The sequence below is a fragment of the Odocoileus virginianus genome, chromosome 21 (assembly GCF_023699985.2).
Source record: "Odocoileus virginianus isolate 20LAN1187 ecotype Illinois chromosome 21, Ovbor_1.2, whole genome shotgun sequence".
Taxonomy (NCBI): domain Eukaryota; kingdom Metazoa; phylum Chordata; class Mammalia; order Artiodactyla; family Cervidae; genus Odocoileus; species Odocoileus virginianus.
The window spans coordinates 40,616,413-40,628,635 of record NC_069694.1 but is presented as its reverse complement, the minus strand read 5'-3'; the positions used below and the strand labels follow the sequence as shown (position 1 = coordinate 40,628,635).

The following is a 12,223-nucleotide window of genomic DNA, read 5'->3' as shown; positions in this document are numbered from 1 at the left end:
AGGCCAAAAGAAAAAATGAAAAGCAAAGAGAAGTGGTTTGGGTTGTTAGGAAGTCACCACCATCTAGAAGCTGTGATGGGTTTACCTTTCAGTTCTCTGGCCTCTTTTTTTTTTTTTTTTTGCTTTATATCAGGAAATATTGCTGTCCTAATAAGTAACCAGTAAGACTGGGTCACTCTCACTGAATAAACATTAAATACTAGTTCAGCCAATAAGACTCAAACTACAAAAATGCAGATTGAAAATTTCAAAAGGACAGGGTTGTTTGAGATTTTCTTGTTTCTTATGCTGGATCTGTATTGCTATAAACTTCCCTCTTAGAACTGCATTTGCTGTATCCCATAGATTTTGGAAAGTTGTGTTTCTATTTTCATTGCATTTTATTTTCTAACTATCTCTTTGATTTCTTCATTAACCCATTGTTTTTTTAGTAGCATGTTGCTTAGTCTCCACATGTTTGTGTTTTTCCCATTTCTCCCCTGTAATTGATTTCTACTTCCATACCATTGTGGTTGGAAAAAATGCTCGATATAATTTCTATCCTCTTAAATTTGTTGAGACGTGTTTTGTAGCCTGGCATATATGTTAGTAACATCTATGTCTTAGCCATGGCAATCAAAAATGTCTCTAAATATTGCCAAATGTCTCCAAATGTCTCCTGGAAGGCAAATCACCACCAGTTAAGAACTACTAGTCTAGGTCAATCGGGCTTCTTATTAAAACACAAATTTAACAGAGACTCTAGTGGTAAAGAGACACGGATTTGATCCCTGGGTTGGCAAGATCCCTTGGGGTAGGGCATGGCAACCTACTCCAGTATTCTTGCCTGGAGAATCCCATGGACAGAGGAGCCTATCAGGCTATAGTCCATAGGGGTGCAAAGAGTTGGACATGACTAAAGTGATTCAGCAGGTACACAAGAGTATTGTACCTAAAGGGGTAAAGACCAGAACTCCCGGTGTAAGCACAGCTTGGACAACTGCTCCTTTGCAGAGCTGCTCCAGTACCCTATCCATATCTTACAAACAGATGATACATATGTCCCTCTATCCTGAGACCACCTGTGATATACTAAGTCCTAAAGATAATGGTTTGGACAAGGTCACTGGGCCAGAGAATAGAATGCAAGGCATTTGATCTAAGGCTTGCTTTAATACATGTGACGACATCTCTTCACTAATGAGGATAGATAATAATGCTAAAGCTGAAGCTCCAATACTTTGGCCACCTGATTCAAAGAACCAACTCATTGGAAAAGACTCTGATGCCAGGAAAAATTGAGGGCAGGAGGAGAAGAGGGTGGCAGAGGATGAGATGGTTGGATGGCATCATTGACTCAATGGACATGAGTTTGAGCAAGGTCTGAGATGGTGAAGGACAGGGAAGCCTGGTGTGCTGCAGTCCATGGGGTTCAAACAGCCGGACATAACTTAGTAACTGAATAACAATAATGAGATAGAAGCCATTCCATTCTGTCACATTTACAATGATATGGATTAATTTTCCTAAGTGATTCTACAAGGTTTTGTTTTGCTTTTTTTTTCTTCTCTGCCTGCATTTCAATTGCATTGGACGTGATCAATTTCAAGTACAAGTGAATTGCAAGTGGAAAATTTCTGAGCAACTGAGTTGTACTTGACATTTTAGGGTCCCAGTACTGAGTATCTCTCAAAAAGGTCATATACAACTTTGTTGCACTGTAAAATGCCAAGGGCAACTCAGTAGCAATTGAAAATTAAAAGGGAAATTATGTTCTACCCCAAATCAGCAACACAGACTCTGAAGAATGATCTTGGTTTTATTAATTGTATGAGGGGAAAATGGGAAATTGTTAATTGATGCTGAAAATTTTTCCACAATAGGCAGTCTTCTCTTTGCATGATTTATGGATATAGTTTTATTACCAATCTATTTATACTATGAAAAGTTCTCATTTTGTTTCCTTGATTAGTCTTAAATCAAGAATTCTGTCACTAAGGATTGTAAATCCTTGTTAATTCCTCTATATTCTTGAAGCTTAATGAATCTGATCCTTTTCAATGTTATAGCAAAAGATGGAGCGAATACAGTATTTAGAAACAGGCAGGCCTCAAAAACTTTTCATTAAGAAAAATGAATTATTCTTTTTTGGTTGTTAACATAAAATTAGGTTTAGTATAATAAGAATGGAATTTAAAAAACCCAGGAACATATCTCTTGATAAAACGAACCATGGATTAAATTTTGTATTAATAAGCTACATTTCTGTGGACAGGGGATAGTGGTGATGGAGGAAATAGATTTTCTGTCTGATAAGTTATGCTGCATGAAAGAAGTTAGAATGCTTAGCTATAAGTGAATATTCTAGAAGTTTGTCCCACTATGTATGGGCTTCCCTCTTCAAACTAGGAGTACTTAGAATGCTTAGTTTAAAATGGGAAATTTAGAAATTAGTAGATTGATATATTCTTTTGATCATCCTCTGTAGTGCTAGTGAAGTCTCCTGTTCTACCCACATTGATGTGGTTCTTGTCACTTTTGTCATTTATTTGTATTTGCTTGTGTGCCTCGTTACTTTTTTGTGTCTGACCCTTTGTGACCCCAGTCTGTCAAGCTCCTCTGTCCATGGGATCCTCCAGGCAAAATTACTGGAGTAGGTTTCCAAGCCCTCCTTCAGGGATCTTCCTGATCCAGGGATTTAACCCATGTCTCTTGCATCTCTTCATTGGCAGCTGGATTCTTTACCACTTGGGACACCTGGGAAGTCCAAACAATCCTTAAGGCACATATTATTTCTGTTCCCAACTTACAATGAGGAATTTGAATCTCAAATATATGAAGTTTTTTGCTTCAGTAATTTCAGCTGAATCTGAATCCTACCTTCAAAGCAATATTGGGAAAACCCAACTCTCCTCCTGGGCTTTTCTTTTCTGTGTGTCTCTTCCATCTCACACCACTCTCACCCCTCATTTCAGACATTTCTGGTCACCAAATGTGTGGGCTTTCCCCCCGACCAAGTCCTACAACACCGTATGAATATATCACAATTTCCATCATTCTAATTCAGTTCTGAGACTATCTACCTGGACATTGTGTCAGATCAACAGATTAAGAGCTTAGTCCCATAAGCCTGCTTCCATTCTACTGCAGATGCCAGTCCCAAGGCTTCCTACAACTTCTGTCTGATTGGGTTACAGACTGGAGATTCTTACAACTTCCCTCGGGTTCTATTTAAAGGCTGGAGTAGCTCACAGGACTCAGGGAAACACTTATTGCCCAGTTTATTGAAGAATATGATAAAGGATACAGATGAACAGCCAGATAAAGAGATATATAGGGTAAAGTCTGGGAGTCTCTGGCACAAGAGAGTCTGTCCCCATAGCATCTGGGGGCATGTCACCCTTTCTATGTGTTTGTCAACCTGGAAGCCCCTGAAAACCCATAATATCAGCATTTTATGGAGGCTTCCCCACACAGTCAGGATTGATCTTTAATCCACTTTCAGTCCTTCTCCCTTCTCTAGACAGTGAAAATTTCAAGCTTCTAATCACTTGGATGGTGGCTCGGTGGTAAAGAATCTGCCTGCAATTCAGGAGATGCAGGACATGTGAGTTCAATTCCTGGGCAAAGAGTCAGACATGACTAAGCAACTAAATACACAGACAGACACACACACATATACTCTATTATCCCACAAATGCCAACATGATTTTCCTATCTCTCTGGTTTATTTGCCTAGTCACTTTGCTATTACTTTCTTGAGGTTTTGAAACAGTAAGTTGGGCTTCTGCATCTGCATTCTTCTTCCATCCCCACTGCACACCCTTCTCTTTTGGCTACTTTAACATACCCCGGATGGGCCAACATTCTGCTATTGCTTCTGTGCTCTGGCAAGAACTAGAGCAAACTAATATTCTTCAAATTGAATGGATGGCTTTCTGGGAAATGGTGGATATTCTCTTTAATAGAGATGGGTGAGCTAGGAAAGAAAAAAGGAAGCCGTGATGAAAGACATTTATCCCATGAAATGCCAAGAACATCAAAAAAGAACTGGCTGATGAGGAAATGTTAGATGGCTAATGTGAGAACAATATGATCAACAATCAATAGCATAAAAGGAAGAGGCCAGCAAGTATATCGCAGTAAAAGAGAAAAGGAAGAAATAATGGAAAGGGACTTTGATGACCTCATTTATAGTTCAGTTTTTGCTACTGGTTTGAAATATGGGGAAAATAATCATACTTGCTTGTATATACTTAAGTGCAAAACAAAAACAAAATAAATCATATTAACAGTGATCCCTGTCTGCATGTAACACAAATGCTGTGAGAACAAATTTGATTGTGTAATTGAATGAAAGATTTCCTGTAAATATTGATAGGTGTTGGACATGGGATGAGTAGGTGAGATTTTTAAGATTTCTAAGATTCTTTAAAGTTCCTGTGTGTCTGTATAAAAGACAAATTGTACCATGGTTATGTAGGGGAATGGAATAATTAATACACAGAAAGAATTTATCATCTGGTTCTTAATAAAACTTTATATAATTAATAAACCTATGAATGAGGAGAACCATCCCAATGCTCCTATAGAACATGGAGCTTGGTTGGCAGTCTAACGCAGGCACTGCTTCTAATTCATTCTTCAATGAAATAAGGCAATCATCTATGATGGGCAGTTTGTTCTTGGAGAAAGTGAATAGAAGGGCCATGGCACAGGAGGCACAGTGGGTGAAGGAGTTTCAGACACTGGACTGAGCACAGCGACAAACAAGTTAAATGGTGCGTTCTGAGTGGTGAAGTTTCCCAGTCTTCTTCCCAGACTCTGATCTCAGAGTGCTGGCAACTAGGTATACAAATTAGGTTACAACTAGTTGGAATTTATTCTAGATATACTGATAAACAGGAGACTAGATCTACCTAAACTTACACTTTGGGATAATCCAGTGAAAAGCTGGTTACATCATTGTCCTACAGTGCAGTCCACAAGTGAGCAGGGGAAGTTTCCATTTAGGTTTCAGTGCTTCATTCTTCACCATGAAGGCATAGTGAAGAAGAGTCACCTATCTGATGGAGGTATCAAGAGTTCCAGACCAAAGAGACAAACAACAAGCAGAGATAATAGAGATGATATGAGAACTAAGGAGAAATAAATATCACAGAAATTTACAAATTTGAATCAAAGCAAAACGAGACAAAAGCCATGACAAAGAAATTAAACTTCATTGCCCCCACTACCAGTAAACAAAGAGAAATGAATGATACAGAAAAAGAACAAATACAACACAAGAATGAATTCATGGAAAACAAGAACATGACAGTTGACAGAAGGGTGAGAAGATATAAAGAGCAAAAAATAGAGAAGCACAGCATGGTCTTTGTGGTCCTGAGAACTCCCTAAAGACTGAGACACACACACACACACACAAAAGACTGAGATACAGATGATGATGTACCTGTTCAAAAATTTTTAGAAAATAACCAAATTCTTTCATTAAATTGCATGTCTATCTTCCCTCTTCAAAAAAATATTTACTGGGATTTAACAACTTTGTCAAAGAGCTAGTACAGCTGTCTCTCGGGTTCTACAGGGAATTATTTCCATGACCTCCTTCCTCCATACCAGAATCTGCAGATGCTCAAGTCTCTTCTGGGTTTCCCTAGTGGCTCAGATGGTAGAGTCTTCCTACAATGCAGAAGACTGGGATTCGATCCCTGGGTTGGGAAAATCCCCTGCAGAAGGGAATGGCTACCCTCTCTAGTATCCTTGCTTGGAGAATCCCATGGACAGAGGAGCCTGGCAGGCTATAGTCCATGGGGTTGCAAAGAGTTGGACAAGACTGAGAGACTAACGCTTTCACTTTTCAAGTCTCTTTTATAAAGTGGTACAGTATTTGTCTATAACCTATGTTCATTCTCTTGTCTACTGCAAATCACCTCTAGATTACTTACAATACCTAATATAATGTAAATGCTATATAATTAGCTAAAAATACAATATAAATGCTATGCAAGCAGTTGCCCTGGAAGCAAACTCAAGCTTTGCTTTGTGGTACTTTTTGGAATTTTCTCTTATTGGATATTTTTGATGTGCAGTTGGTTGAATCCTTAGATGTGGAATCTGCTGATATGAAGGCCTGGATATAATATCCTAGAGCCACTATGTTAGACAATGTGAAAAATTCTAATTACAACTTATCCCTTGCCTTAATAATATAATAATTGTTCCAGCTGACATTTTATTTTAGCTGAAAACTTAATTAATTTGTTATTGGTTTCTAATTATTTTTAATAGTGTCTTGAATATTATCAGCAGATCACTGTTAGGTGTAAACGATAGTGGAAAAACTTGCTCAGTTTTCTTATACAAATCTCTCCATACATACTGTTTACACAATAGAATCGTTTCTTTTGCACATACTGATCACAGATGAGTAACTGTTCTTTTTGAGTGAATCTGTGGTATATATTTAAGTGTTCTGCTTATGTACTTGGTTTAGATTATCTGAATGTATAATATATTGCCTCTCATCTTTAGTTATCACCCAAACATTTTGATTAATCCCAAATATTTTATTCAAAAATCTCTAATAAAAGGTCAAATGGTACTATATATTTATTTGCATAGCTGTTGCTGAGCACACCCTAAGGATGGAAACATTGGTTTACTTCACATTCTCAGTCCCTAGGGTGGTATCTAACCCCAAAAGTGCAGTTAAGTGCATGTGTCTGTGATACACTGATGAATAAAAGTCATGTCTTAGACACCAGGGACTCATGGAATGTACCAAACCAGAGTACACAAGAATTTTAGGAAAAAACAGCAAAGTCAACACACCCTACTGGGGTTATTGATATAAGAAAGCTCTAAGGATTTTTTATGTTTTTTATATTTAGATTTAACTGAGAATGACAAAGTATTGAGATCTAAAGTGAAGCAGAAATTCTATCATGGATGAAGTGAATCTTAATCATTGGGGGTGAAGTACAATTATCAAAGAAACTGGCGTTGCATATCTAAGATTCTAATATTCAAAATTGTTTAGATTTTTAAAGTTATTGTGAATGGAAGAGGGGCAAAAAGTCAAGTACCTACATTTTTCTTGTGTTGCACATTATTCACGGGAATTGAGCTTCCTCTTATAGAATTATGGAAGAAGCACCAAACAGTATTTCTTTGCACATACTACGGTTTCATAGTCAAAACTACCCTTCTTAGTGGACAATTACAAACCAGAACCCCACACACTGTCTTTATTTTCTTTATCCATTGTGTGTTTAAATTAAAAAATGGGCCACCACAACTTAACTATGACTCTAAAACATGCTTTTAATCTTTGAGGCTTTAGATCCTACCAAAAGACAGGACATCCTCCAAAAACACAAACACAAACAAACAGTAACAGCAATAACAAAACAAATTACCTTGCGCTATGTAAGGTGTAGTTTCCTCTTTTGGAGGGATATTTGTGGGTCGCGGTGTGGGGGCAGGAGGTCTGTTCATAATGAATGAACGACTTCCAATTTTTTTCTTTATACTCCTATTGGCCAGTATTGTGTCATATTCACTGTCATCAATCTCAGCAAAAGTGTATGGGTCTTCCTCCTCTTCCTGATCCTTTTCATCTTCTTTCTTCTCTTCTTCGGAATCACTTCCTGTTTCATATCTTGCACTGAAATCACACCAACTTTGACTTCTTTCCATTTGGCCTTCCAACAATTTCCCTGCTTATAAAATATTTGAATGGTAGTTATTTATATTTTATACAATATTATTGGTGTCCATCTGTCAGTTGCTTGAACGTCCCCCACCCCAAATAATTTGCATATTACTGTATAAATTCCAAAAAGAGAAAAGTGAATCATGTAATTTACTAACATATTCTCCTTCAGTCTGTAATTGTCAACTTCTTAGAATAAGTTTGTTAAAGACATGGAGTTCTTTGAAAACATACAAATAGGCATATAACTACTTTCCACATAGTTTATGAACGATTTAACATCAGGAAATCAAATCATAAAACTAAGCCTCAAATATCAAGTACTTTGAAAGCCTGTGTTTTTCAAGCCTAGTGTTCTCAAATTTTTTAAAAAAGTTTGAGGTCATTTTACCTTTTATAAGGATTGAACCAGGTATTTTGTCTAAAATCGATTTCTCTGAAAATGACAGAGGGGAACAGCCAAAAGCTCCATTGTTTAGCTTCTTAAACTAAGTCTCAAGCTAGCTCTCTTGATTTCTATAGGTCAACATGAACCTCATTCCTTGATAAAGGATATTGAAAGTCGAGTTTATGAAATAAAAGATGGCATAGAAAATCAATGGCTTGAAGATTAATTTTCCAAGAATTAATCTTTTATGGTTAGTAAATAGTCTTTATTCAGTAGTTTTTTATGGTTTTCATATTCAGCAAAATCTTTACATACTTTATAAGAACATATTAAAATATTCTAGCAGCAGTTTATTTGGAAGACAAAGATACTATATACTGTGATCAATTAATAAGTTGAAGAGAATTTTGATGGTTCTCTCTGCCAGACGATGAGAAAAATTTTTTAAATGTGTCCTTTTGACAAGTGTTAAAGTATTAATGAAATCAATAAAAATGGAAATTATTTCATTTATTGACTGAAAAATTGTTAATTCTCTGTGTTGTTCTGAGATTCATGCTCATAAACTAAGGAAGAATTAGTCTCCTTTCTGTTTAGTAAGAATCTGATAAAAAAATTTTTAGCTTACTTAATGGATATTTTAGTGGGAAAAGTTAGGAGGTAGGGAGAAACAGAAACTGGTAAGAGCAGAATAAAAAGGTATTATTATAAGAAGATTCAGCAACTGTTTTGGGTAGGTTTATAAGGCGAGACCAAAGGAGAGCCCGAGATCACCTCCCTGCTGAGTCTTAGCTTAGTTAGTTTAACCCAAGAAGTATGAATGCTAACATGCCTGGCATTAACTTTAAAATCTCCAAGACTTTCCTTTTCCCTTGTGAATAATATGGTTTTGAGATTCTGACTTCATGACTTCTGTTTCACTGACAGCATCCTAGGTGAAACCAGATTAAGTGTGTGGGAAACACGCGTACAGTGTTTCATTTTTAGCGGAATGTGTCAACTATCTTACTTTTATGAACTGATTTCCTGAGCTGTTAACTCTCTTTGTTTCTCCACCTACCTCCTTTCTCAACTCTTTCTAAAGTTAGGCTTGCACTAGAAAGAAAACATTTCACTTTTCACTTTCCAGTGTATCAGATTATACTTTTCAAGTTGGAGTTGGATCTGAGTTTTCTCAAATCAGATTGCACACTAGTAAATAATGATTAAAATATATCACTCCTATAATCCAACTTTTGAAATAATTGGGAAAGAATGGAAAACAAAGATAAGAATCCTAAAAGCCCAGGAAACCTGTCCATGGAAGAATTTGACACATTCTAATTACAAGCTCTAGGGTCTTGGATCTAAGTCAAAGTGAAAGTCACTCAGTTGTGTCCACCTCTTTGCTACCCTATGGACTATACAGTCCATGGAATTCTCCAGGACAGAATACTGGAGTGGGTAGCTATTTCCTTCTTCAGGGGATCTTCCTAACCCAGGGATTGAAACCAGGTCTCCCGCATTGCAGGTGGATTCTTTTACCAGTTGAGCCAGCACGGAAGCCCAAGAATACTGGAGTGGGTAGCCTATCATTCTCCAGTGGATCTTCCCAACCCAGGAATCGAACCAGGGTCTCCTGCATTGCAGGTGGATTCTTTACCAGTTGAGCTACCAGGGAAGCCCAAATCAAAGGGGGATCATAATGATTGTTGCCTTGAAAGTTTGCTGTGAAGATACAAAGAGACAGGATGTCAGTTATAAACTGAAAAGTGTTCTATGTGACTGCTTTTTCCAATGAACATGTTCATGAATCCATCATAAGGAATTTGATGCTTAGGGCATTCATGAGGTGGCTTCTGTTTTGCAGTGACTTGAAGGCAGGAAAAAACTTGTATGGAACAACTCCTGAAGCTATCACTAGCTAAAGTCAAAGAACATATACAGTCTCCAGCGAAAAATAAGTGGGAGCTTCTAGTCTTACTTTCAAAGACCTCAGTCAAAGAATTTTAAGAAAAAGTACTGGCATTTTACTTTTAATTCACTTCCAATATTAGCCCCATGAAAAAATATGATATTAAAAGTGTGCTCAGTCACTCTGTTTTGTCCGACTCTGCAACCCCGTGGACTGTATGTAGCTTGCCAGGTTCCTGTTTCCATGATATTTCCCAGTCAAGAATACTGGAAAGGGCCGCCATTTCCTACTGTAATCAAAAGTAACACTGCATTGAAAAATGTAATAATCTGGTTTTTAAATAACAGGAGTGAGTTTTTGTATGGTGTTGCTTTTTATATTTGGTAGTTTTCAGAAGATATATTAGTCAACACTATACTTGTGGTCCTAGATATCTGGTGAAAATTACTGTTTGTGGAATAATTTTTAACCTCCTAACCAACATACCATATATGGAAATTCACATTAGAAAAAACAGGATTTAAAATTTTATTTAAGTTATTTACCTCCCTTTAAAAAGTAGCTAAAAATTAACTCCTTTATTAGCTTTAACCTGATCTAAGACAACCTTGTTTTCTTACTAACTGATTTTAACAACTACAACTACATAAAACTATTCACATCTATAAAAGGGAGAAAAATACACCAAAATTTTGTTGTCAGGGCTATATTCAGTGGGGTCGCAAAGAGTCAGACATGATTGAGTGACTGAGCATGCACGCAAGCAAGCACATACTAATTTACATCTCTCCCCCCACTCCCAATATTGATATAGCTACATCCTTGATCTATCTCAGCAGTCTATAAGAGCTCAGCACATACCAGGTAATCAATATGTGTTTGTTGCATGAGTGAATGAATTGAGAAAGTACCCACTAGGTTTCCCATACTTTTCATTAAGAAGTATTTTCCATCTCTTATAAAGTACATAATCTTAATAAGAGTTTATGTTGATTAACTTGAACCTTTATAGAGATAATGCCTTCAAGGACAGAAATGCTGAATTTCATGGTTTCAAAATTCACTTTTAAAAAATAGTCTTTAAAGACTTTACAGTCTTCTAGGACTTGATTGGAGAAGCCAATGGCACCCCACTCCAGTACTCTTGCCTGGAAAATCCCATGGACGGAGGAGCCTGGCAGGCTGCAGTCCATGGGGTCGCACAGAGTTGGACACGACTGAGCAACTTCACTTTCACTTTTCACTTTCATGCATTGGAGAAGGAAATGGCAACCCGCTCCAGCGTTCTTGCCTGGAGAATCCCAGGGACGGGAGCCTGGTGGGCTGCCGTCTATGGGGTCGCACAGAGTCAGACATGACTGAAGCGACTTAGCAGCAGCAACAGCAGCAGGACTTGACAACTCAAGTACAGTGACAAACGGGGCTTTAATAACAAATGCTTCTTTCATCCTTATTAAACTTTCTTTGTAAGAATGTTTTATGAATTTGGAAAGTAAACATGAAAGAGTGATCAGTAAAGTGGGTGGTAATTAGTGACTGTAGGAGTGAGCAGAAAAGTCTGCCAGGCTGTGGAACATTCCAGGAAGATAAGCCTACTATGGAAGCTCCTGGGGATGCTTCCTGCCCTTCACCGTGACTCCTGTTCCCACCTATGCTGCTACACAGCTTCATTCCTGCATCTGAGAACAATGCTATCACAGTCATTTAACTTCCACTTTAGCGAGACAGAGTGCTTTTAGACTTTGGTCTCAGTGCAGGGTGTGATAAACCCTTTACCATTTGCTTCCCCTGCGGCTCCGAGTGAGTGACTGTGCCCAAGCTCATTTTCAAATCTGTAACACATTAGCTTTTCTCTTTTGCCAGAAAACTAAGGGCATTTTTAATACCCAAAGTTGTCATTTACTTTTCCACATGACGCTTGATGTGAAGAGTGACAGACTCCTTCCAAATTTTATTTTTTTACTTACAGAAAGCTTGGTAATGAGACTTCTTTCCTGGAAGGAAAAAGAAAGAAAACGAGAGAGGGAGAGAGGAAGAAGAGAAGTGAGGGGTAAGGAAGGTAGAGAGAGAAGGACTAAAGGAGGAAAGAAGGAAGGGAGGGAGGGAGGAAGGGAGTTAGTGGCAGGTACCTCTTAGCTGATTTCTCAGGTTTTAGTTATTAAAGAACAGCAGGAAAGTTTTTCTTGGTTTGAAACGTTGATCTTTGTATAGCTTCACAACTGCAGCACTATATGCTGTGTAA

The 12,223-nt window shown here is 37.6% G+C and overlaps 1 protein-coding gene across 7 annotated transcripts in view; it reads right to left on the bottom strand.

Moving 5' to 3' along the window:
- BANK1 (B cell scaffold protein with ankyrin repeats 1) overlaps nucleotides 1–12,223 on the bottom strand; it is a 402,106-nt gene that overhangs the window by 34,517 nt on the left and 355,366 nt on the right. For 5 of the 7 annotated variants that reach the window (XR_011482523.1, XM_020884241.2, XM_070452188.1 and 2 more), the window contains exon 10: nucleotides 7,404–7,706. Coding sequence is in view for 6 of the 7 variants with exons in the window: in XM_020884241.2 (XP_020739900.2) it covers nucleotides 7,404–7,706 (303 nt within the window). In the remaining variant the exon portion in view is untranslated. The remainder of the gene's footprint in view (nucleotides 1–7,403; nucleotides 7,707–12,223) is intronic. The other 2 variants (XM_070452189.1, XM_070452192.1) reach the window with 1 other exon arrangement.